The sequence below is a fragment of the Alternaria metachromatica genome, assembly GCF_023757995.1.
Source record: "Alternaria metachromatica strain BMP 0045 chromosome Unknown scaffold_14, whole genome shotgun sequence".
Classification (NCBI taxonomy): Eukaryota; Fungi; Ascomycota; class Dothideomycetes; order Pleosporales; family Pleosporaceae; genus Alternaria; species Alternaria metachromatica.
The window spans coordinates 465,733-489,233 of record NW_026055505.1 but is presented as its reverse complement, the minus strand read 5'-3'; the positions used below and the strand labels follow the sequence as shown (position 1 = coordinate 489,233).

The 23,501-nt window shown below is 53.2% G+C and overlaps 6 protein-coding genes across 6 annotated transcripts; 3 read left to right on the top strand and 3 right to left on the bottom strand.

The window, feature by feature from the left end:
* Positions 1 to 122: 122 nt before the first annotated feature.
* On the bottom strand, positions 123 to 1,766 carry J4E83_006473 (uncharacterized protein; the record flags this gene model as incomplete). The annotated part of the gene is made up of 1 exon (XM_049333385.1): positions 123 to 1,766. The coding sequence occupies one exon, from the start codon at positions 1,764 to 1,766 to the stop codon at positions 123 to 125; it is 1,644 nt and encodes a 547-aa protein (XP_049187561.1).
* A 5,501-nt stretch (positions 1,767 to 7,267) lies between these two features.
* J4E83_006472 (uncharacterized protein) lies at positions 7,268 to 8,471 on the top strand (the record flags this gene model as incomplete). Its single annotated transcript, XM_049333384.1, has 2 exons — positions 7,268 to 7,651; positions 7,707 to 8,471. 2 exons carry the CDS (start codon positions 7,268 to 7,270, stop codon positions 8,469 to 8,471), a joined length of 1,149 nt encoding a protein of 382 aa, XP_049187560.1.
* Positions 8,472 to 10,613: 2,142 nt separating this feature from the next.
* Positions 10,614 to 12,106, bottom strand: J4E83_006471 (uncharacterized protein; the record flags this gene model as incomplete). The annotated part of the gene is made up of 3 exons (XM_049333383.1): positions 10,614 to 11,152; positions 11,204 to 11,869; positions 11,917 to 12,106. 3 exons carry the CDS (start codon positions 12,104 to 12,106, stop codon positions 10,614 to 10,616), a joined length of 1,395 nt encoding a protein of 464 aa, XP_049187559.1.
* A 1,024-nt stretch (positions 12,107 to 13,130) lies between these two features.
* J4E83_006470 (uncharacterized protein) lies at positions 13,131 to 14,090 on the top strand (the record flags this gene model as incomplete). The annotated part of the gene is made up of 1 exon (XM_049333382.1): positions 13,131 to 14,090. One exon carries the CDS (start codon positions 13,131 to 13,133, stop codon positions 14,088 to 14,090), a length of 960 nt encoding a protein of 319 aa, XP_049187558.1.
* Positions 14,091 to 15,607: 1,517 nt separating this feature from the next.
* On the bottom strand, positions 15,608 to 18,876 carry J4E83_006469 (uncharacterized protein; the record flags this gene model as incomplete). Its single annotated transcript, XM_049333381.1, has 5 exons — positions 15,608 to 17,681; positions 17,733 to 17,820; positions 17,867 to 18,404; positions 18,457 to 18,668; positions 18,738 to 18,876. The coding sequence occupies 5 exons, from the start codon at positions 18,874 to 18,876 to the stop codon at positions 15,608 to 15,610; spliced, it is 3,051 nt and encodes a 1,016-aa protein (XP_049187557.1).
* Positions 18,877 to 20,353: 1,477 nt separating this feature from the next.
* J4E83_006468 (uncharacterized protein) lies at positions 20,354 to 21,052 on the top strand (the record flags this gene model as incomplete). Its single annotated transcript, XM_049333380.1, has 2 exons — positions 20,354 to 20,386; positions 20,441 to 21,052. 2 exons carry the CDS (start codon positions 20,354 to 20,356, stop codon positions 21,050 to 21,052), a joined length of 645 nt encoding a protein of 214 aa, XP_049187556.1.
* Between the last annotated feature and the right edge of the window lie 2,449 nt (positions 21,053 to 23,501).

The window sequence follows — 23,501 nt, the reverse complement described above, 5'->3', positions numbered from 1 at the left end:
GAAGGGCTCGTCTCAGCGACGATGAAGAAGAAGTAGGTGGTGTTCACATCCGACACACCTTTTAGACTCACTTGCTGATGATTCATGATCAAAACAAGGTCTCAGCCACCAACGCTAACAATCTAGCACTGGCGGACGTACATGCCAAGGGGGCTTGGGTTGTAGTCCTGGAAGTAATCCATGGAGAAGTCACCGCTGCCACAGATCATGTAGGTGACGGTCTTGCCAGCCTCACAGTCACCAGTCTCGACAGGGTAGGTGTTGCCGGGAGTCATCTCCATGTGGGCAACGTCCTTCTCCTTGGCGGGCATGTTCTTGTAGGTGGTCATCGCATCGGCAGGGCCCTTGAGCTTGCTGACGGTGCACTCTCCGTGACCAGACATGGTGTAGTCGGAGGTCTCGAGGTCCTCCTTCTTGGGAAGCATGAACATGGCAGAGCACTTCTTGCCAGCCATGGAGGCTGGGATGTCGAAGTTGAAGATGGTGCAAGTGTGGCTGTCGACCATGCCGTTGTAGGAGGTGTCGTGGGCCTTGTCGGGCTGCTCGGAGTCGACAGGTACGATGAGGTGGGGGTACTCGTAGTTGCCGTTGAGGTCCTGGGGGCATGAGCCCTCACCGCCGTTGTTGACGCCGTCGTCTGGGTTCTCTGGTGTCTCAGCGGGCTTGCTTCCTGCTGGAGGAGCGGGCATGGTCGCGGAAGCAGCGGGATAGGTCTCGGCAGGAGGAGCGGGGTGTGTCTCAGCAGGAGGAGCGGGTTGAGTCTCGGCAGGAGGAGCGGGATGGGTCTCGGCAGGAGAGGCTGGCTTGGTCTCAGAGGGAGCGGGGTTGGTCTCCACCGGAGGAGCAGCAGGCGCAGTTACAGTGACGGTAACGACGCTTGGAACGCACTCAGACTCTTGAGGGACACCAGGTGCGGGCTGGGAGGGCTTCATGCCTTCGGACATGGCGGGGTAGCCCGGCTTGCCTGATTGCTGAGGCTTTCCAGGTTGGCCAGGGTACTCGGGCATGCCAGAAGGCATTCCGGGCATACCGGAAGGCTTTCCAGGCATACCGGAGGGCTTTCCAGGCATATCAGAAGGCTTCCCCGGCATACCAGAAGGCTTTCCAGCAGGAGGTGTACCGGCGGGTGGTGTACCAGCAGGAGGTGTGCCAGCAGGTACAGTAGCAGTAGCGACGGGAGGTGTTCCAGCAGGGTACGTGCCAGCAGGGGGTGTACCAGCAGGTACAGTGGCAGTAGCGACAGGAGGTGTGCCGGCCGGTCCAGTCGCAGTGGCTACGGGAGGTGTGCCAGCAGGCTGAGAGCCAGCGGGTTGTGTAGCGCCAGCCCCGCAAGAACCGGCGGAGCCAAGAGAGATCTCGACGCACTTCTCTTGACCAGGGGCAGGTGTTGTGTAGACGTTGTACTCGCCGTTGTCGTTGACGGGGCAAGCGTAGAACTTGCCGGAGCCGTTGTATGTAACACCGCCGTTGGGACCGACCGCAAAGCCGTTGGTAGGGGTAGCACCAACATCGCACTGGAACTGGGTGGTGGGAGGAGTCAGGATGCAACCACGTCCATTGGAATCAGTGAAGCCACCGTTGCCGTCCAGGCAGTAGCAGCCGGTAGGCAGACCACCATTACCGACACGGTTCTGGCCGTCGTCGAGTTGGCCAAGTACACCTGATGCGCCGCCTGACGCCTCAAGCTTGAAGCACTGTGTAGCCTGACGAACGACAAGGGCGTTGGCTCCGAGGCCGAACGCAATGGGAGCGAAAGCGTATCTCATATTGGAAACCTGAGCGACTGTGGGATGAGGTAGAATTCGTGGATGCCCTCCAACACGTTCGAACTGGGTGCCTCTTATACTGGCCTGTGGCTCAGGGACTATGACAGCCGGTACTGCTAAAGCCTCCTAGCGACTTCCAGTGTTGCGGCATCGGCTTACGTTGTTGGGATTCTAGCAGGCCTCGCGTCTGGTTCTCATCGTCATCTCGAGAACGATGATATCAGTAGACGAATGCCTGTACAAGCATTTGTGGAGACTGCTATCCAAGCCTGTAATGCTTGAGGCTTTCCGCTGCCTGGTAGTAGCCGTGTGGCCCGCGTTAACGTTCAAAAATGTCGCGCTTTCAAGTAACACCAACCGTAATCATTGGCCAGAAGTCAAAAGACGTTCTGGGAACTGTGGTTCTCGACGCACGCCAGACCCGATTTTGTGGGGTAAGATCGACAGGAACACGTTGCTCTTCCCCACGCAATGTACACAATTTGACCTCAAAAAGGATATCAATGAGAGGTATCGTTGGTTTTGTACGTTGCAACTGGTCGCAAATGTGGCCGCAACTTGGAACTTAGCAAGATAAACTGCATCGCTCTACGTGAGCTTCCCGATCTTGAGATGGCAGACAATGGGCTCTTCGAAAGTAAGACGGAGCTTGATGCGTTGCGGAGTGCGTTCCGACGGTAAGGTCGGCGTCGTCTAGAGAATCAAGACTATTGGCATGAGCCTTGGCGGTGAACAACAAAGAGCAGAGTTTCCCAACATAGTAACAAACCGTTGCCGAGTGTTCCGCTACGGTCGTTTGATATGCAAGATGAGCAAATAAGCGATGTGGTGCCGTTTACCCCGGACATCTGTAGACCTGGAATTCATGGGGTACGTCGGCAGCCAGACCAGCCTGGGGGATCACGTTAAAGCCGCGTACCATTCTTGTAGCCAGCCCGTATGGTCTACACTAGAGACGAAAGGTTGAATTGGCGAGCAGTATGGAAGGCAGGCATCTCAGCATGATAGTTTGCGATGCGGTCCGGTTCAAAGCTGACGAGACCTGTAAACCGAGCTGAGCACTTCCACAGTCCCCACTGTATAGCGGGAGCTGTCAAGGTTGGCGGATGTTGTCTCCGTTTGGAAACGGTCAAACGAATCGTTCGCAAGTCGAGTACACGCTGTCCAACTGGGAAAGCACGGCGCAGTGTGGAGTGGAGGCCTTTCGTCACTTTGACATGATCACATCCGAAAGCTCCAGTGTCGGCGAAATTTTGCCGTGCAGAGATTGGTGGAGAGTTCGCTATAGGATCTAAGCCCTCCTACTGTACTCCTAGTGCTGAGTGGCATGTTTGAATACCGGTCATCTCGGGAGTGCAGAATATTCGAAGCGACGCAGGTCCCTGGGCAGGTCTTCAGGCAGCCAGACGTAGACTTCGCATCTTGCGCGCGTCGTCAGATGTGGGCTGTGTTCAGTCGTTTGCTGACGCACACACGCAGAAGTACCACAGCGGGATTATGTCGGAAAGTCGATCGTTATTTCTGGTGTTCTGGTCCACCTTAGCTGGCCCTCGGTCGTGGTAGGTTGGTGGGTCGGTCGCGCGACGTTCGCTCCTAGGGTTCGTCTCAAGGGGTCTGGATGCTGAAGCTCCGCAGGGAGTACGCCTGTGCCATCAGGAACGGCGTGAGAAGATTTCGAGCCCTACGGCATGGAGGCGATGGTCATTGGACGCTGCGGCGAACGCGTCGTACGCAAAGGGGGTTTGGAGGTTGGGATGCTATCCTGTCGCGACCTGGTTTTCGCGTTACGTCACTTGTGACTAATGCCCACTTAGCCTAGTGGTATCCGCGCACGCTTCCATCAGGATACAGCACCACGACGATGCAGCCGTCCATCAAGTATCTTCGATAAAGCTGATGTGCACTCATTCAAAACTCGCTGAAACCTTCTGCTATCCCTGTGGATTCGCCCTCCAGAACCAAGCTCATCGCTACTATACCAGCGCAGCCCCCAGCGCTTGCGAAATACCTAGGGACTACGGATGACAAGTAACTTAACAATGTCTCGCCAGACTTCTGCTCCAAGGACCTGAACGCTTAGGCACTCGCTCAACGATCGTGTCGCTGCTGCGAAGTTTGCACCTCGATCATGCCCCGACGGTGCCGGCATCGCTGTAATCCAACGTAGCTTCCACGGCTTCCACGGCCCGCTCCCATTCCATAAGGTCCACCGGAGGACATTCTGGGGTGCAATATACCAGAAATCAGCAAGATAGGTAGTTGGGTTGCAGGAGCGCGCCCACTGCCTCTCGTGTGAGAGCCTTTGGCATTCCATGTACTGGAAGTAACCCGCTGCAATGGGTCTGTCAGCACACAGGTTCTGCGCAGTTGTATGCAATTCGAATGATGAAGATTGAAGATACTGATATGTACAGTCAGAGGACAGAGCACAATCTATGGCGCTTCTAGAGCGACCGAAGGCTGCTGATCAAACGCCGATGAATATCATGCTACCTTTATCCCATGTATTTCGCATTAGACCGCGCATCATCTTCCCCTCCAACTGCACCTAAGCATCGTTGCATTTCGACACCTAATCAGCAACATTTTGATCAGACCAAAGGTTTGTAACAATGATGCGGTAGGGCAATACAGCTCACTGAGAAGTGGCGCGAACATCTTCGCCGAATTATGCTGGCATGAACGCGCTCTAAGTGCTGTAGCAATCACAAGTCGCCTCATGAGGGCAGATGATGTTTCTCCAGTTTGTGTGTTGACTAGGGTACCCAGGACCGCTGAGGAACGCGTGGAGACCTCCTAGGCTGGGATCATGTCGAGCAGGCTTTGAAGGTATTAGCACTGCGTAAGTAGCCGTATTAGAAGGGATATATACGGAAGAAATGGCGACCAGTATGTTAACCGCAGATGTAAAGGTCGTGATCATTAATCACTGGTCTAAAGTGTCAGCACAGCTGGACACAATGCCACAGTGGCCTTTGCACGACTTGTTCAATTTCATATACCACGACAATACACGCGTGGGTTGTCGTGAAACAAGATAATGGGGAGTTCTGATAGCGTTGACTAACACACGTTGTAACGCTCATCTTGACTCTGGCTCCGGTATCAATAAGAATAGTTGAACGGATTTGAACTGTTCGCGGTCTTAGAAGATTGACAATTCCGCCTGCATTACATTGACGCATAATACACTGTCGTCGTATTCAAAGGTTGATAGCATAAACCACAAGAAGTATCCACTTTATCTGTGACATAGCGTGCAACACCATGCGGGGAAGATGATAGAGCCACAGTGAAGCTTGCACGTACACAACTCATGTATGTGGCTTAGCCACGTCTCGTCTCCTTACTTCACAGAGCAATCATGGCTGCCTCGCAGACTTCACAGCGTGAAAAATATTGATGATTATGCGTTGTTTGAATTCTAGCGACACTGCTAAGACCAATTTCCCATTCGCTGCCTCTAACCCCCCGATACATTGCAACGCATCAGTAGCAATCATGCAGGGCCTGTGTCGCAAAACTACAAGCACACCATCTAGTCCGACTCGCAGCCCCGAACTCGCTTGTCAAAAAATGCGTCAAGCGGACCAATGTATGCCTACAGATGATGGAGATGGTTCAGACACGTCAATTGCAGAGCCTGAAGAGGAGGAACTGAGCGATTGGGATAGTCTCGAAATCGACGATACCGAATACACAGACGAGGATCTAAAAGACTTTGGACGACCGGGACGACGGCGCCATGTCGGAGATCATGATTCGACACTGTTCGGCAATATGCAGGAGGTGAGGCATACATGCAGCCAGAGGCGGAGATGCGTTGATGAAGATGGTCGGAGTGCAGGTGGCCGAGGGAAAGTTAGTCAAGAAGATCGTCAACAACCAGATAACGCAGTGGAAGCAATGACAATCCGAATACAACGAGCAGGGAATGTTGTAATGCATCGCACAAGATCGCGAAGCACGTGTAGCACGTGTGGGCGTAAACGACGCTGAACAAAGAGAAGTAGACCCTGAAGTCGGTAGTGAGGAGAAGTTTCGAGGGAGCCGAGGAACACCACGGGCATGCTTGATCGAGAAACAGGCGTCAACCTTGGAAAATCTGTAAAGTCAGCCGCCGCGAACTGACTGCAAATCCACTCCCACTGATAAACTCAGAACACATCAACACATCACAATCACTGCATCCCTTTCCCATGTGACAACACACCCCAAACCTTGAATACCCATCCCAAAGTTCACCTGCCCCCCTCCCATCTCCGCCTTGCCATCCCAATCCCCTCGATCGACGTTAGCCACCCCCCATTCCTTGCAGATCCTTCCCTCGTCATCGCGCGCTGGTGCACCAGAAGCGTTCCACGATTACAAGTTCGCAGGGACGGGGCTAATCCGTTTCCGTGTCTCAACATCCTCCCGGAGCCGCTTACAGTTAGTGGAGACCGCTCCGCTCGGGGGGATATTTCTGGGTGCTAAGTAGGTAGCGACTGGACTGGTGCTGGGAAAATCTGCGCACGGTGCGAAGCGATCATGATGGAAGACGTTTCCGTTTGTGGGTTCATAGGATAGGCGAGGGCGTTGGTACCTACCCGCATTGCGATCGTGTTCATGGGGCAAGAATCAGGACGCTGGGCCGCAAGGCGAACAGCACGCTTCTCGATAGCCGTAGATCCTCTGCATGTTGAGATGAGATTGTGATGAAACGCGCATAGCGGCCTCAGCCCCCCATAACCCACAGACTGCCAAAGGGATGAAGATCTGGAGAAATAAAGTTACGCATGACATCACACCTGCTAGCTCAAGTCCCTTGCGTCCTTATCCAGTCTAGCGCTCGCTTCTAGCCGGCGATCTGAACTGCCCCCTCCCCGACGCCAGATCTACAGCATCACGAACACGCAGCCATTCACATTGCAGGGGCCGCCGCATCATGCACCGATACCCCCCTCCGCAAAATCCATGGATCGGGGATAAGGGTTTCAACGCAGGGATTACTGATTACCGACCTGCCGTGGCTTGAACGTGCTGAACACCGTGATCGTGGCCCTCGCGCAGTAATCGCAAAGATGTGAGACGGTGCGTGCTGCGTTATTGGAACGCCCGTAACGCCCATCGAACGCCATCACGGGTGAACCGTCAGTCTCACTTGTTAACCCAAGTACGGACGCAACGCGGGTCTACGTCAGTACGCCCCCCGCCCGAGCGCCGCCGCACGACTATTATGGCGTCGGGGCTTGGAGAAAGGACGTCAATGTCTGTTAAGGAAAGGCTGGGTGGTTTCTTTAGTTTAGTTTTTGGGTTTAGCTCTCAGCGCTGGGGGGGCTACACAACCTTGGAACTCCTCTTTTGCTATCCAGTTCTTGCCTTCTCTGTCTGACTGTCAGCCTTTTGGGCATCCTTTTTTTGTCTTTGCGTAGCGTATAGCTCGCTGTTTTGGTATACCAGTACTATCACTACTTACTATCTCGAGTCTGTCACCTTGTTACACAGTCTAGGCTGTCGAGATGGCGCTCAAGAACATCTTACCGTTGCACAAGAAGGAGTCCGTATCGCGGCTTCAGGGCACTCCTCACAGCCATGCCACTCATATCCACCGGCCTCAAAAGGCAAAGAGCTTCATGCCTAACAAGTGGCGTAATGAGCTTGTTGCCGCTGCAGCAGAGTTCGCCGGCACGTTCATGTTTCTGTTCTTTGCGTTTGGAGGAACGAGTGTAGCCAACACTGCGGCGACATACAGCAACCGAGTCACCTCTGGACAAGACAACAACAGTATTACACAGGCGCCAGATACGAGTGTGCTGCTGTACATTAGTCTGATCTTCGGCTTCAGTTTGATGGTGAATGTCTGGGTATTCTTTCGAGTGAGCGGAGGACTCTTCAACCCTGCCGTAAGCCAGCCTTCCCAAACAAACGCATGCAAACGATAACTAACAACACCCACAGGTAACCCTCGGCCTCTGGCTCATCGGCGCCGTCCCAACCATCCGAGCCTGCCTCTGCTTCGTCTCCCAAATGCTCGCCGGCATGGCCGCCGCGGGCGTAATCCAAGCCATCATCCCCGGCCCCCTCAACGTCTCCACCACCCTCGGCGCAGGCGTCTCCGCCGCCCGCGGCGTCTTCCTCGAAATGTTCCTCACCTCCCTCCTCGTCTTCACCATCTTCATGCTCGCAGCCGAGAAGCACAAGGCCACCTTCCTCGCCCCGATCGGCATCGGCCTCGCCCTTTTCGTCGCAGAAATGGTCGGCGTGTTCTTCACCGGCGGCAGCCTGAACCCTGCGAGGAGCTTCGGTCCCTGCGTTGCTACTCACAACTTCCCGGGGTATCATTACATTTACTGGTTTGGGCCGCTGATGGGTACGCTGCTGGCGTTTGGCATGTATCGGATTGTTAAGTTGGTGGAGTATGAGACTGTCAACCCTGGTCAGGACTTTGACGACCATGAGGCTGCGTTGTTTAACCCGCCTGAGGACCCGGAGCATGCTGGGCAGGTTGAACGGCCGAATGTTGCGGCTCATGCTATGGCGGATGCGATTCGCAGGACTAACTCTGGGTTCAATGAGAATGGCCAGTTTGGCATTGACTCGATGCTAGAGAGCAAGGACGACGAGAAGTCCACACCGCCGCGGTCGCCACAGAAGGAACAAGAGCTGTTAGAAAGAACGGGTCATGCACCAGCCGCGAACGGCGAACGCCACGAATGCTGTTAGCCCTCGTCTCTTACACAACAAGCAGTCTGTGCTTGGATAGTAATATGTTTCCATTTCCATTCTAGCGTTTATAGCGGGTGCGTGTGCTCATTTACAATTCAATAGCGAATCTCATTTTTTCACACTTATGCTGCGCATAAGCATAACCTCATCTCTCCACCTTGCATGATGCCGCGCCGTGCTTCTCCTAATCTGGCCTCGGTCTTGTATACGAGAAACCAGGCTAGACAATGTGCGATGAGGATTGCGAAGAGTAGGATGAAGAGGAGGAAGGCTAGGATGGCGATGCATGTCCAGAGGGCGGACATGGCGCTGGGTCTGCGTTTGGTTTTTTTCTTTTGTGATGGAGATTCTGAGATAACCTCGTAGGTAACGTCCTGTGGGGCTCGAGGAGCCGTATGTGTCGGTCGTGTTGTAGCTTCGCGATCCAATTCGGGCATCTCGTCCTTCAGCTCTGGGTCGTACGTATACCCGCCCTCCCCATCCGGAGGAAACAGTCGAATCGCAACACCCTTCGCTTCCATCTCCCTCCCCGTCTTCTTCGGCGGCGTACTCGGCACATCAAACCCCTCACTCCCCATCCCCAGTCTCACTCCCATCCCCAATCCCCTCCGTCCCATCCCCATCCCCCTCACCGGCGGATCCCAAGGTTTCCTCCCCGTCTCCCTTCCATCCGCCCTCTCCTTCCCCTTTCCTCTTCCTTCTACCTCCACTTTCAACACCTTCGCCGGCTGTCGATGGATCTCCTCTGACCCCGTTCCCGTCTCCCCTCCCTCGTCCTCCTGTCCCTCCTCTGATCTGGCTCCACTATCCGCACCGTCCGTCGCTTGCCCTCCCCCTTGTTGTTCTTCACCTCGCGGCGTTGGGGCTGGCCTTCGCGGTCGTAGGCGCCGTCGTAGGGATGGTGGCCGTTGGTGTAGCGGGGATCGGTTTTCTGTGGAGTCTGAGCGGAAGTGTTGGAGTTGGAGTTGGGGGAAGGATCGGGAGGGTTGGAGATGGGGGAATAGGCGGGGGAGTTGTACCGAGAGGATTGGGAGACAGATTGCTAGAAGGCAGGCTAGGAAGAGGATGCTCATTGCTACCAAAACTGGGGGCGGCGCGGGTGGTAGGTTGGTGTGAGTCTGGTGTCGTGTGCGCGTGTATAGGTAGGTGTTGTTCGTTGTGTAGGCAGTTATCGTGAGGAGGTGTAGTGTAGATTGTTTAGGTTTCCAGTAGTGATAACTCGAAGTGCGTGGTAGGTTGAGAGTTATGTCGCTCGATATGATTTGAGGCAAGGTGAGATGATCCGCACGTGAAGGTTGTGACGTTCCTACCCTTGAAGACGGAACCACGTGTTGTGGTGGCTTGCGACTGCCATACCTAGGTATTGCGTCCTCGATGCTTCTGGCATTCTTTCCCACAAACTCGAGCTCCCTTACACGCCTCTCAGCTCTCCAACTCACCCCAATCTCTCTCATCTGTCATCCATAACTCTTGCACACTCGCGTAGAACTCGATATACGTATATCAGCACGACTTCGGGTCCCAGCACCTTTCATATTCGCATCAGTAGCCTTCCGCGCCATGCCAACATAATCATCGTCTTCGTGCTTAGCTGCTTAGCTATCGCTTCATGCGCATCTTCATGATCAAGTGGCTCGTTTCCGCCCTGTAAACCACGTTAGACAAACACTGGCAGTGACCCCTTCTCGTCTTCCACGTGGCACGCACTACATTTCCCCTAGGTCGGGATGAGCATGTTCACCGGCTACTCAGCAAATGGAGAATCAGAGACGTCTGAGATGTAGACGTGTGGGTGTCGCGGGTTGTGTCTGCGCATGCGGCCGGGTAAATGCTATGGATAGTCGGAAGTATTTCATGTGCGTTGCGATGGGTAGGTGGGAGAGCTGAGGCAATGTCATCGAGCCGGTCGTGCGAGGGAAGTGTTTGGTCAAACCGAGGTAGATTCTGGGGCACAGTATTTTAGCTGGAGTGCATTGGGTGCGATGAGAGGTCGTAGTATGGTTCTTGGCGGAGTGCAGCATCTCGATCACGCGACTGTGGGAGGAATGTAATACAGGCAAGGCTGTACGAAGTAGTACGTTGTTGGTCTACCACCCCGACTTCCATAACTCTGAATACGGCGCTCTTGAAGGATGAGTCCTAGTCTTCCATCTTGTCATCGTCCGCTTCATCGTATTCGACCTCCGCTGTATCACCCTCTTCATATCCACCACCCTCACCATCCTCGTCTTCGCTGTCCGACCCCGAGCCTTCGCTCTCGCCCTCACTGCCAGGATCAAAGTCATCATCCTCTTCCTCATCATCCTCCTGGTCCTGCAACTCCCTCTCCGCCTTCTGCAGTTCGCTCTCCTCTTCCTCACCACCGGCCTCCTCGACCGCTGCGCCGTTCTCCTTCTTGCCGCCCACCTTATTCACATTGAGCTTCTTTGCGCGCCGGTCCGCAGCCAGACTAGCATCTTGCAAGCCGTGTTTCTGGACGTATTCGTTTATGCCGGCGAAGTCTGCTTGGTCGAGCATGCTGAATTCAATGTCGCCCGAGTTGGGCGTGGTGAAGACGACGTTGAAGGTGTTGCGCAGCACATTGGTGTAGGATATGCTCTCTATAGAGGCGAAGTCGAAGAATGCGAGGGGCTTCTTGAAGCCGTAGAGGATGCCTACGGAGGTGAAGAATAGATAGCCTGAAGTGTGTTAGCAGTAGTTCGATGCTGTAGGGGGTGAGTATATCGTACCCTCCTTGCTTCCCCTGTGCGCCTTGACGTGGTATGCCTTCTCGCCCTTCCTGTGGCTTTCTGGTACTGCGCTCGCAAACTCATCAGCGTCGGGGAAGATGACCTCCTTTCCGGTGCCGGCTTGTATTAAGCAATGGTGTATCGCCTCAGCCATGGGTGTTGGCCCTGGGTCTTCGCCTTCAACGATGTTCTTTCCTGTCGCCTCCTCGAAGGTCCATACGATTGGCTCTGGCGGTGAGCCCTTCATTTCTTCTGGCACGGGCGCCACTCCATCGCCGTGCACTGGTATAATGACGAAATGATGTTGTTTCTTCGCCTTCTCGGGTATGGGCAGGCAGAAGACCTGGTCGACGTCCTTCCACGCGATGGCAAATTCGACGTTGCCGTTTGTGCCAATGGCTCTTATGCCGCCATCCTTCTTGTCGAGTAGCTCGAGGGTGAACTTCTTTCGCTGTGGTATCGCGACGCTGACGGCTGGGTAGGTCTTGAATGCTTTCGTCGAAGTGCTCGTGAGGCTGCCTCCTGTTTTTGATGCGCCATTCTGCGGGGCAACGCTCTCTTCGATCTTGCGCTTCTTTGTCGCTGGCTCAGCGGCGGGTTGCGAGGCTTGATTGAGGATGTATGTCGAAATGTCGCGGAAAAGAGTACTTTGTGTTGGGTTTTGATCTTGGCGCATGTTAGCATATATCAGCTTTAAGAATGGTGTCGCATACCTATCGCAGCGTGTACGCGCTTGCGCAGCTCATGATTGCTAGCGAAAGCGACATCAATTTCCTGTGGATGGGGTACGGGTGTCGGTGCTGCTACCGGCGCAGGCGCAGGCGCAGATGGTGCAGGTGCTGCAGGTGCTTGGACGGGTACGATGGGTGCCGATGGCTTGTTGTTGAGCGCTGTGAAGGCCATGGTGGGTTGTAAAGGGAACTTGTTGTTGTTGGTTGAAATGTCTCGTGGACGCGTCGACGGCTGATCGCGACTCCTCGACATTTAGCGCCCAGGGTCTGACATCACCGCCGCTCACCATCCTTCACCACTGCCACCACACTCTTCTCTTCACCTCGCACATCTACGGCCGACTCCCCACTCTGCTTTCACATGCTATGCGCGCAGCGCAAAATGCGCAATACACACTATACCGATCTTTAGCAACATCAAGAGTCTGCTCGCCACAGCGTCGCCCTCGACTGAAACTCTCCATAGACCCTCTCACTATAGCCTACAGTTTGTACCGTCTCATCTGCCTGACGATTACTGAACTCGTGGACAGTTATAGATACAGGACGCGTCTTCTCGATGCAAATCGTTATGCGGAGGATCGACACATCGTGCTGGGTATTCCATGCGTGTTCCATGCGACCCATGGACAGATCAACCTCTATCGACTTTGATATATTGTCAACACCCGCTTCAATCGCCATGAGAACTACGCGAATACCCAAGCGATATCTCTAACACATAATAGCCGGTAATATTGCGACGTGCGAGAACCATCATCGGTGCAGTGGGTGGGGCGTGCGCGTTGCGCATCTCACACACTTCCCGTCGCGACACATCATGACGACCAATACACGATGAACCGACCGTTTGACACCTGTCAGTTGCATTGCGATTCATCTACAACAGGCCGGAAATGTACTGGACCGTTCAAGCGAATCCTTGACAGCTGCCACGAAGCAGCCCTATGCCGGTAGGATAGCATTGACAGGCCGATATTCTCTCAGCCGACATCATATGGTAGGAGTAGATGCGGTACGGGCGACTATCCAAGCATGCGTCTCTTGGGACCAATGTCTCGGCGGTGAACAGATGCTATGTTAATCTTGAGTCTCCTTGACATCAGTCAACCAACGCCCAATACTCTCGCTCGTAGCATACTTTCCTTTCTCTGCTTCGTCCTTCTGTGAAGGGTCGAAACGTGGTTACCGCCAAGATGACAAAAGTGAAATTCACCCTGCCACCGGCAGCCGACAAAGTTACCTCGCTATTTCAAACCAAGCAGGTCAAGGAGGACGACCCACCGGTCTTCAACCAGCCGCTCAATACCAGCTCATGTCCGCACCACCGTATAGCGAGGCTGCTGTACAGCATCTCCCTCTCTGTACTACTCATCATCGCGGTCCCGGTCATTGCCCTCAAGGCATTAACTTACAGCTTCATCGAGGACAATCGCATGACCGGATTTGAATACCAGACGACAAGAAGGAATGGCGACCCCGGCGAATCCATCATCATGGCTGCTCTACCACGGATGCTATATGCAGTACCAGCAAAACTAGCCATCATCGCCGGCACGGTCAGCATATGTCTAGCCGCCGCACACCTAGGATTCGTCGCAACAGATTGGAAAAAGGGCAACAGGGTACGTCTACTCCTACACAAGACGAAAGACTGCTTTCATCTGACATCTATACAGACGCAATCCTACGCCTTCCGTCGCAACATAATGTTCCTCCACATCACCAACGCCATCCTCGTCCTCTTCGCCCTCGTCTCCATCTACGTAACCCACAAAAACACCTCCCACTTCCGCGAAGGCTTCGTCAACTTTCGCGCCTCACGCATGAACGACACTGCCTCCACCTCCCCCTCCACCCAACAATCCCCGGCCTTCTTCCGCTACAACTTCGGTACCTTTGATCTCGAAACCTGGTCCTGCGAACTCGCGGGTGTTGAAGGTGCGGGTATGGTACGGGAAGACTATGGCATGCAATGCGGGGTTGAGATCGCTGGAAGGGCGGTTATGGTTCCTTTTGTGGTTGTAGCTTGGGGTGTTGCGGCGATTGGGCTTTGGGGGTTTGTGGGCGGTGGGAGGAGGGGGCCTGATGGGGAGAGGATGAAGACTGATGAGGTGGGGTTGGAGATGGGGAAGATGAATGCTACGGATGACTGAATTCACTCCCGTCAAGAGCGTAAGAATGGCGTTTCTCTACTCTCGGCATTTTCTGGCGTTCTGGTGTGTTCGCATCTTTCTCGGTAATGTTTTCTTCTTCATTTCCATACCTCGCGCATACACGACAGCGATGATACCCTCTACTTTCTTCTGGTTTGCTACTTGTCGCGCTCAGCCCTTTTGCTGGTCAAAGGTTTCATCTCTTCTTCTTTTTCCAGTCGTTTGGATCAAACGTCGCCAAGTGCTGGGGCGTTTCATATTACTTCTATTGCATGGCATGGCATGGCATAATGGTCAGCTTGATAGACACCACCACTTTCATCTTATTGCTACCTCGCGCGAGATATTCTTAGCTCCTATGTTTGACTGCGGTTCATCTGGCTCATCTGAAGAGTCTAGAGAGATGTAGGAGGATCTGTTGTCGCATGCATTCCTCTTTCGATCGGCTCGACTTGTTAATCGACTGAATGAAAACTAGGCGAGCACTTCTTTTCTTGAGTTGGCGCTATTGCTTGTTCAAGGAGATTTGAGTAGATGGTTGTGGTGTGGATTTCGGGAGTCGTGAGTGGCCACTCGGCGGTGGCTGATTGCTAACCTCGCGCGGAATGCTTCCTTTTGATACGGCTGATGGTTTGGTCAAGGCTCTTATCGGAAACCGCCTTTTTGTTGGAATTCACCTTTCGCACGACCGCCTCGACGTGTCGACAAACTGAGCCGTGGGGCTCGGTGGCCACTTCAAGTGCTTGAATTGTAAATACCTCGCATTCCCGAGGGACTGACCTCTTTCTCATCCCTTCCACTATTTAATGGGCGGATTCAGTCATCGTGTATCTCGTGTGTGTTACGGGAGTCGCCCGGGGGACTGACTCGATACGGATTTCGGAAGCCGTGAGTGCCTCGTCTACCCCACGCAACCGTGGTACTGGAAACTTCAAGCAGGATGTTACGACTGATGACAGATCCTCTCTCGAGGTTTACAGTCACGCATCGCGATCACAAGATGCTCGGGTGGCCCAGCAAGAGGAGCCATCGCCCGGTTCTTTCGTGGCATTACGCTACCCCATCGTTGCCCATCTGAACGCCAACACTCGATATAATGCAATGTTATTGTCTCCGATCACCTCCAAAACATCACAATGTGTACGGTGATCATGGTGCAAAGCAGATATAGGACAAACTCGATTGATAAGGAGAAGAGATCAGTATCAAGAGTAAGTCAACAAACATGCGCCACACTCCATCTCAGTCCAGTACTCCGGCCCAGTCCCAGACTCCGACCCGCGCGAAAAGCAGTGTACCCAAGCTCTCCCCATTAACAGAGAACTATAGAGTACCGATAAAAGAAGAACGCCGTAATCAAAACCTTCCGCCAACGTCAACCTAGGAAAAGCCCGAACAGGTCTGCAGCCTACATCAACATAGAAACATGCAAAGTAGGTGACCGAACGTCGATGTAGACTCCCGGCCTGTTCAGCAGCCGTTAACCCGGAGCACCACCCGCCCGCATCCGAAAGAGCTCAGTGCATACCCGCCGCGGGATACGTAGCGATCGAAGCGTAGCTACCCGTCAAGAACACCGCCGTCTCAGTAGGCGTACCCAGACTCGGCATCTCAACAGATATTTCTCGCGCGTCGACCCACACATCACTCGTGGCGACAACGTTGGTCACTACATTGCCAGTCCCACTTGCAGCCGCACTTCCACCTCCGGCTCCAGTGGGTGTAGCAGCCAAAGGACTCAACGGATTAGCTGTCTGGCTCATGCGGCCCTTGATCGTAGTGGTTCTCGTGGCGACTGGTCCTGGGAAACAATGGATGCCGTGTCGGCCGTTCTTGCCGTTTCCGCCGCATACACATGCTTGTCGTTTCTCGTTCATCTTGAGCCATGCTTTGAAGGCTTTCATGGCTTCGTTGTCGGGTTTCTTCTTGTCTTGGCTGTCGGGGGAGGTGCCGTTGCCTGGAGCGCCGTTGTCGCCGGGAGTTGTGCCGTCATTTTGGGCCTTGTCGTTGCTTGGGTTCGTGCCGTCGGTCGAGGTCTTGTCGTTGCCTGGGGCTGTGCCGTTGCCTTTGGGGTTCTCCTGGATGAAGTCCTCATACTCGTCGTCGTCTGGTCCGACTTCTTCACGGTCCCATTCCGCGTCTTCCTTGGCCTTAGCCTCTTCACTGTCGTCATCGTCATCGCGGAAGTCGCAAAGATCGTGCGCGGACTGTTCAACGCACTTGTCGTTGCCAGGATAGCAACCGTATTCGCCGTTTCGGACCGAGGAGTCGACGGTGTAGTTGTAGTGTGACTCCCGGATTTCGTAGACGACGTCCACGATGCAGTACGGCCCGTTGCATGCGCCTTGCGACGTTATGTTTTTGGGCGTGTTCTTCGGGTACCGCGTCTCCTCGTTGAGGAGCTGGGTGGTAACTTGCATGATGGGCTCTCGGGTGGGTGTTGGTGCCTGCGTTGGGTCGCAACCTGGTGGTACGGATGATGAGCTTGTCGAGTTGGGATTGGTAAGCTGTGGTGGTCCCAAGTCATGTTCCTTGTGATGATTCGGGTCGCAGTCGTGAAGCCAAGCCTTCTTCATATGCTTCGCTGGCTCTTCCTCGTCGTCAAGTTGTAACAGTGCCTTCCAACTTACATCCATCCTGTCACAGTCGTGGCACTTCTTTCCGAAGCTGTCGAAGTTGTACAAGCCGCTGTCTTTGATGAACTTCTTGGTTGCTGCCATGGTCCAGTTCGTGGGCGCTTCCCACGAGGCTGCGTAGATGGGGTTGATGGGATCGCATAGGCAAGGCGCATTGTTGTGGTCTGTGCTCTTCGTGCTGGAGATAGCTTCACCCATCCAGCTGCGACATACCGCAATGTCGAAAGCGTCGGGGGCGTTGCCATAGTCGTCCAGACGCTTTCTCGCGCCCGGGGGTAAAGTAGAGTTCGAGCCCGATGAGTGCGTGACGTTGGTGTCCGGACTTCCCTTGCCGTCCAGATTCACCGGCTCCAGGGCCGGCGTATCCTGCAGCCGATCGTTGTTGTCTGATGGGCAGGTGCCTGAAGCTGTGGAATTCCGTTCACGTTCCTCCTTCTCGCGTTCAGGCCAATAGACCTCTTCTCGCCAAAGAGCAGCTCGGACCACGTCACTAGCGAAGAGGCCGTGGAAACCCTCTTCACTGGTGAGGTACTCCCATCCGGGTGGACTACGATTCTTCTTGTCTTTGTAATTTGTCATTGCGTACACCCAGTAGGATATATTAGGACGTTCCCGAAGACAGATCTTGTTCTCGGCTGGTCCACGATTGTCTTGGTCGCAGTCGCCGCCTTCTTTAGTCCAGGTCTCGACGACGTAGACGCCTTCCGTTTTCCACAAGGCGCTTATGATAGTCGCATAAGTCCTCAAGCCGACCACGAAGTCGACATAGGCTCGAAAGTCGACATTGGCGCCGTAAAAAAAGTCCTTCTCATAGAGGTCGACGATGTTGTTGCCATCGCGACTTCTGCCGCCCAACGCAAGGATTGGCATTCCGGCTCTGGCTTCGTCGATATCGTTGGTATCGAGTTCGACTAGCTCTGCACGCACCGCTTCCAGAGTCTTGTCATATCCTTTCCTGCTTTCTGTTAGGACCTACACTGTCGAATGTACAGTATGCGCAACTTACAAATCCTTCTTATGGTCGATCTTCTTGACTACCTCTTTGGTCAACCCTTGCACCCCGAGATAACCTCCGCTAGTGATGGTCCACAGCTCTACTTGATATTAGATCACTCTTTCATGTCGAAGGCCAGAACTTACTCTGGATGTTCTCGATTGTCTTATCCCTGAGGAAACCTGACGGATCCGGGCGTGGACCGCCGTCTGTCGCCTCCGGATGTCTCCGAGACTTCAGCTTCCTGGCTATTGAGCTGCCTGGAATCCTGGTCTTGCCGCCCGCCCATTCCAGAGTTCGCTGCCACTTCGTACCCATATTCTTGAACACAGCCATCTCGTTGATGTATTTATTGACGATCTCTGGCCTGAAGTTCACGATGTTGGCGCCTGCGGACATGAGCCCGAAAACTGCTGTAATGATTCCGAAAGCCAACTCCATTGCGGCCATTGCTTTCTTCTTCTTCTCATCCTTCTTGATAGCCGCTTCTTGTTGTTCGTCCGCATACGTGAACCTCCGGGTGAGTTGATCGATGTCTTCGAGAATATGCCGCCAATGATCCTGGAGAGCTTCGCTGGTAATGTGGAAGGAATGGTCGAGACCCGATACGAATTCGAAGAACAACATGGCTGCGCGTTGTTCTTCAGGTCGGAGCTTTTCTCCAATGTCTTTACAGCTTGGGGCCTAGTTATGGTGTTAACAACAGCAGAATTCGAAGTTGGAATGAAATACTCACTCTGCACATTCCGAAGCCATCGCAGAGCATACTACTGGGTGGTAGGTTGGGAGCGTATCGCTTTGCCATATAGGCAGGAAAGGTGAGTTCGTCGCGTCCAATTTTCCATGGGTTCATCTTGAGTTGTTCGTAATGTCTGAGATTCTTCCTCAAGAATGGTGTGTCCACGGCTCGATGTGTGATCCATAGTTCATAGGTAATCCTGGGAAAGTCTGGGCAGTCATTGTGCCAATCGTAGTCGCCAGTAGGTCCGGTATCATTACAATAAGGACTCAACTTACAGTCTTTTGCGGCGTAGTTAGGGTTGAGCGCTGACAGGAATTCGTCTCCTGAAGTCGTATTTGACCACGCAACGCTCGCAGAGCCCTTGACAACATCGAAGACATGGAAGGTCGTGAGTAACCACGCGAAGAATCGCATGGTGACGATTTGTTAATTGGACAGCAAGGGTGGCAGAAGCACTGGGGGTGGTCGAAGTAATATCCCGATGATTGTCGCAAAGTACAATTTAATGCGTTGTCTTCTCGTCTTGTTGGAGTATGAGTTCAAAGAAATATGCTTAGTATAATTTAATATCAACGCCTGTGAGATCGTTTGGACCATGGTATCCTAACACTCCACAAAACGATCATCACGAAGATCAACAACCAAAGGTCGACCATCCCCGCACCTCGTTCGAATGTCTGTTATCCTCGACCCTGTCACACACTTGTTTGACGACGGCAATTTTGCTCAATGCCTCAACAGCTCCTGAACCCTCTTCTATCTAGCCGTTACTCTGAACAGAGTAGCGTATACCAAGATACCTGATGCAAGTTCATACACCTGTCTTACCACGAGACGAAGAGTACGCCCCGTAGCTTGAGATTGCTGCAATGCATCATCGCATCCCCATGCTTCATTTCCGGTGGTCATTGCACGTCCATTTCGAACCGTGCCATCTTGTGAACCAACTACCTGCGCACGCTCTAGGCCAAATTTTGTCTGTCTGGGAACAGTGACATGGAAACTGCACCTCGGACTTCCAATGCATTATCGTCTACGTAGCCTTACAAGTTGAACCAGCACAAGTCCAGGATCGAAAGTATCAACCTCGCTAGCTACGTCTTCATTGACGATTTGGAATGTGGCAATTCGAAATAGCTTCAAGGTCATCATCTGACAAACTGACCAGCCTCAACATGCAGCCTGTCTTTAGTCTTGTCAACAGTGAAAGGTAAAGCCCACAAATAGCTTGCGTAGATAGTTTGGTGAAGTCGAAGACTGCGGTGGCTTTCATATTCTCCCCGTTCGTTTGCTTGAGGTGGTCCCTCAAAGTTTTCGTGATTACACTGCTTCGCGTCTTCCAGAGTCCACCCCCTCATCCGAAGGAGTTCCATTGAGGTCGTGCCATGATCCAAGTGCGACAGACGAACGCCCTAACTAGTGTCCGGGTTTCATAAAAACACTCCCATCCGTGATTTATTACCGCTGCAAATTTCAGGGTCAGCGGGATCGGGCTAATGGCCACGATCGCTCGGCCTTGTGCTTGACCTCAGTGGCTGACAGGCGCGCTCAGGGCGATCGTTGATAGTGGGTTTGACTGCGCAGGTTAAATGAACCCTTACAGAAATGAGCAGTACATATCGATCGGGTCCAAATTAGTGTGTTCTAAGGGTCTCCGAATCCGAGGATTGTGTGCGGGCACCAACCGCTATATAAGACAATCCCAGCTGGGCGAGGATTGTTTTTCACAACACACAATTCTGATTCGATCTTCTACCATCTCAACAGTTTCCAATTCCTGACACTTTCTGCTATCTCAACCATATTGTGTAATACCACTCGTTTGTGCCTTACGATGATCCTATCCGGGTATTTTGTAGTGGCATTCGGTAGCCTTGTGGCTACCGCTGCCATGGTCCCCCGTATCCCCTCCACGGCACTCGAGGTTTGTCCTGCCTGTCTACTACCCTGTAGTCTGTGTCTAATATTGTTGCTTCAGGGACCTGTCCTCACCGCGTCTGACGTCCATGTCTCTGTCGCCCCTTACGCTCCTAAGACCGTCCGTCAAGACACCCAAGATGCCGAAGACGATGCCATGGATACCATGTACGGGGGTGCCATCAAAGACCCCGTTAAAACGGATCGTAAATCGGACCAAATCTACAGCGAATTTGTGCTTCATGATGACATGATGGACTGCGTTGTCCAGTACGGCTCTGACCCCACCCTCATCTCGGTCCAATCCTCCATTGGAAGCACTCCCCTTTCGGACGTCAGATACTCTCAGTGCAACCAAGCTCTGATTGAATGCGGCAAGAAGGCCCTAGCCAAACAAGATATATTCATCGCGGGATGGCCACAGCACCTCAATGAACCTGCGCCTACCATGAGGTCTACCATCATCGAGCGTGGCATCAAGAGATGCAACCGAGACGCTTTCAACCATCATGACCCGATCCAACCTGACTCTCACATGACGGATGCCGAATTCGCGATCCACGGTACGGTGGCAATGTGCAACAAACCCCTTGTCGAGTGCCTCGAAAACGCCGAGGACAAGTGGGAAGAGGCCAAAGATTACTGGGATTTCACTTATCCTTACGCTTCTTGATCCATGGGTCTATCCTTTCGGTAACATCGTTTGTAACATCTTCGTTGGGAAGGCTCTCTTGGTGTGGTAAGAGAGCAGCGACGAGAATGTTTGGTCCATCTCCGATTTGTTCTGTACTTGATCTGGTCTCCACATCTTTGGATGTCGTTTCATTTCCATTCATTGAATAGTTCTTGCTGTTTGTAGTCAATATACCCCACGCTCGTTAAAACCCTGCTTTGTCTTGCCTGCTTGATCCATTTCGCCTACCTCGTGGTAGCACCTCGTTCAAGGAAAACCAGGACACCCTGGAGCCTACGTCAACGTTGGGTCAACCACTTTGCACAGTTTTGTCTTGATGTAGTCTGCAAACCTGTTCAGGCTTTTCTTGCATGAGACGGGCAGGCCGTTTCACATTTGCTTAAGCAGATTCGTCCCGCGAATCTGGCATGCATGCATCACGAGGCTCTTGTTACTTGTAGTCAGCATACCCCACGCTCATTCAAAACAAGCTTTGCCTTCCATGTTTGATCCACTTCGCGTACCTTGTCGTGGCACCTCATCCTAGGAAAACCTGAACACCCTGGAGCCTACGTCAACGCCAGGATGCTAGCTTTGTCTGTTTTCATCTTGATGTAGGCTGCACGAGGGCGAATCTTGTACCTCACCCTCAGAGCTACATTGACATCAACTACCCAGTCTTCGACCCAAAAAAACTGGTCCAGCTTTTAAATCTCATACGGATACGCCAACTACACCGCACAGATCAAAGTACCCGCCTTAATAAAGATTAATTACTATTACTTCATATTAGCTAAAGACCATCTCAAGGAGGAACAAGAGTACCAGTATCGGCACATCCACACATCGACACAGGCGAATGTGGAAGCAATGTTGACGTAGTTCGCAATGTTTTCTCTCCTGACGCATGTTGGGTCGATCTCTAGGCTCTGGTATCTGATCCGCCGTCTCCACCACAGGTTCTAAGTCATGACCCGCGGTCCGCTGATTGTGACGTACCTGTTGCACCCCAACGAGCAACGATTGAACTCCACCCCTCTTTCGACCGCCAGCATCATGCCGCGACATGAAGGCTTGCGGTCGTGTTGCGATATAGCCTGCCGTCCTGACCACATCAGCGTATGAACAGTCCGAACAGGCCTGGAGCCTACATCGACATTGTATCACCCACTTTGCATGTTTCCACGCTGATGTAGACCCCAGACCTGTTCAGTGTTTTTCCTGTACGAGGTGCGACTTTGCTTTTGCAGATCCGTCCTGCCATTCTTGGTTCAGGGGCGCCGTTTGCTTTTACGGTCGCCTCCACTCTTCCCCTGTTGAACAACAATGCACCCCGCAAACTGACAAAAGCCCAGCGAAGCTAGAAGCCTCTGAAACCGTACCTGCATTCCAAGATGGCTATGCATGCTATCCGCCGCGGGAAAGGCTTGCTTGCCTCAAGTGGGCCCCTGAGAAGATCATGGCGATCACCCGCATTGAGGTGTCGCATCCAGAACGCCTTCATCCTCAATGTAGGAGTTTCGTTGTTGCGCAGGGCTGACAAGGGGATGTGAGGGTCGCGCGGGGTCGAAATGTGATGAGCGGTCATGACGATGTGGTGAGCTGCGATGTCGGGCCGGCGACTAACCTTGGGAAGCTATCGAACTCAATGAACTATAGCATGATACAGATGCGAATCGCGACATCTTTGTACTTGCAGTCGAGGTCCTCCTGCAACGAATGCATAATGGGTTGGTGTTGTGACGGGACAAGCAAGTGGCGAGGCGAAGAGATGCCATTCGTATGATGCGTATTTTCCTTCACGTCAGCTGCAGTCTCAGTCACGCTAGAGCTAAGGCCCACTTGCTTTTCCGTCCTCTTCTCATCGCCAACATCCTCCACCAGCTTTTCTGAGTGCCTGAGACGTCACTCCGCGTCATGCTCCATCATCTGCATCATGTTCACTTTGGAAAGAAACCCTCACAGCCCTCTGACATGTTGCCTGATGTGTCTCGGCAGAACTCAATGATCTCGCAGCGCCGGTCGGCTCCCCCAGCGTAATCACCGACCTGATATGGCTGACTTTGCATAACCTTGCACACAACACGAGGGTCGCTGCAGTGCACACATGCAGCATAATGAAGCTACCCACCTCTGACAGCTCAGGGTCTACCCGGTTCATATTAATAGACGCCATCGGACGCGCACGAAAAGCTCTGTGGCGTAAAGCCAAGTTGTGCAACATCGGTGGTTTTGGAACTGGCGCTCCGATGCTTTTGATGGCTGTGGGTGGTGTGCGAGAAGCATGTCGCATTCGCCAGAGGTAATCGCCGTCTGACTGCACCGTTGCGCCTCATGGTCGTGCTGCGGATGCGACTGCGGAATATCTCTTGGTCTGTTAGATGTGTTACTGAGATGTGCTTCTTGTTTGGACTGTTCATGCAACGTTCATGCAAAGAATCGACGTCTG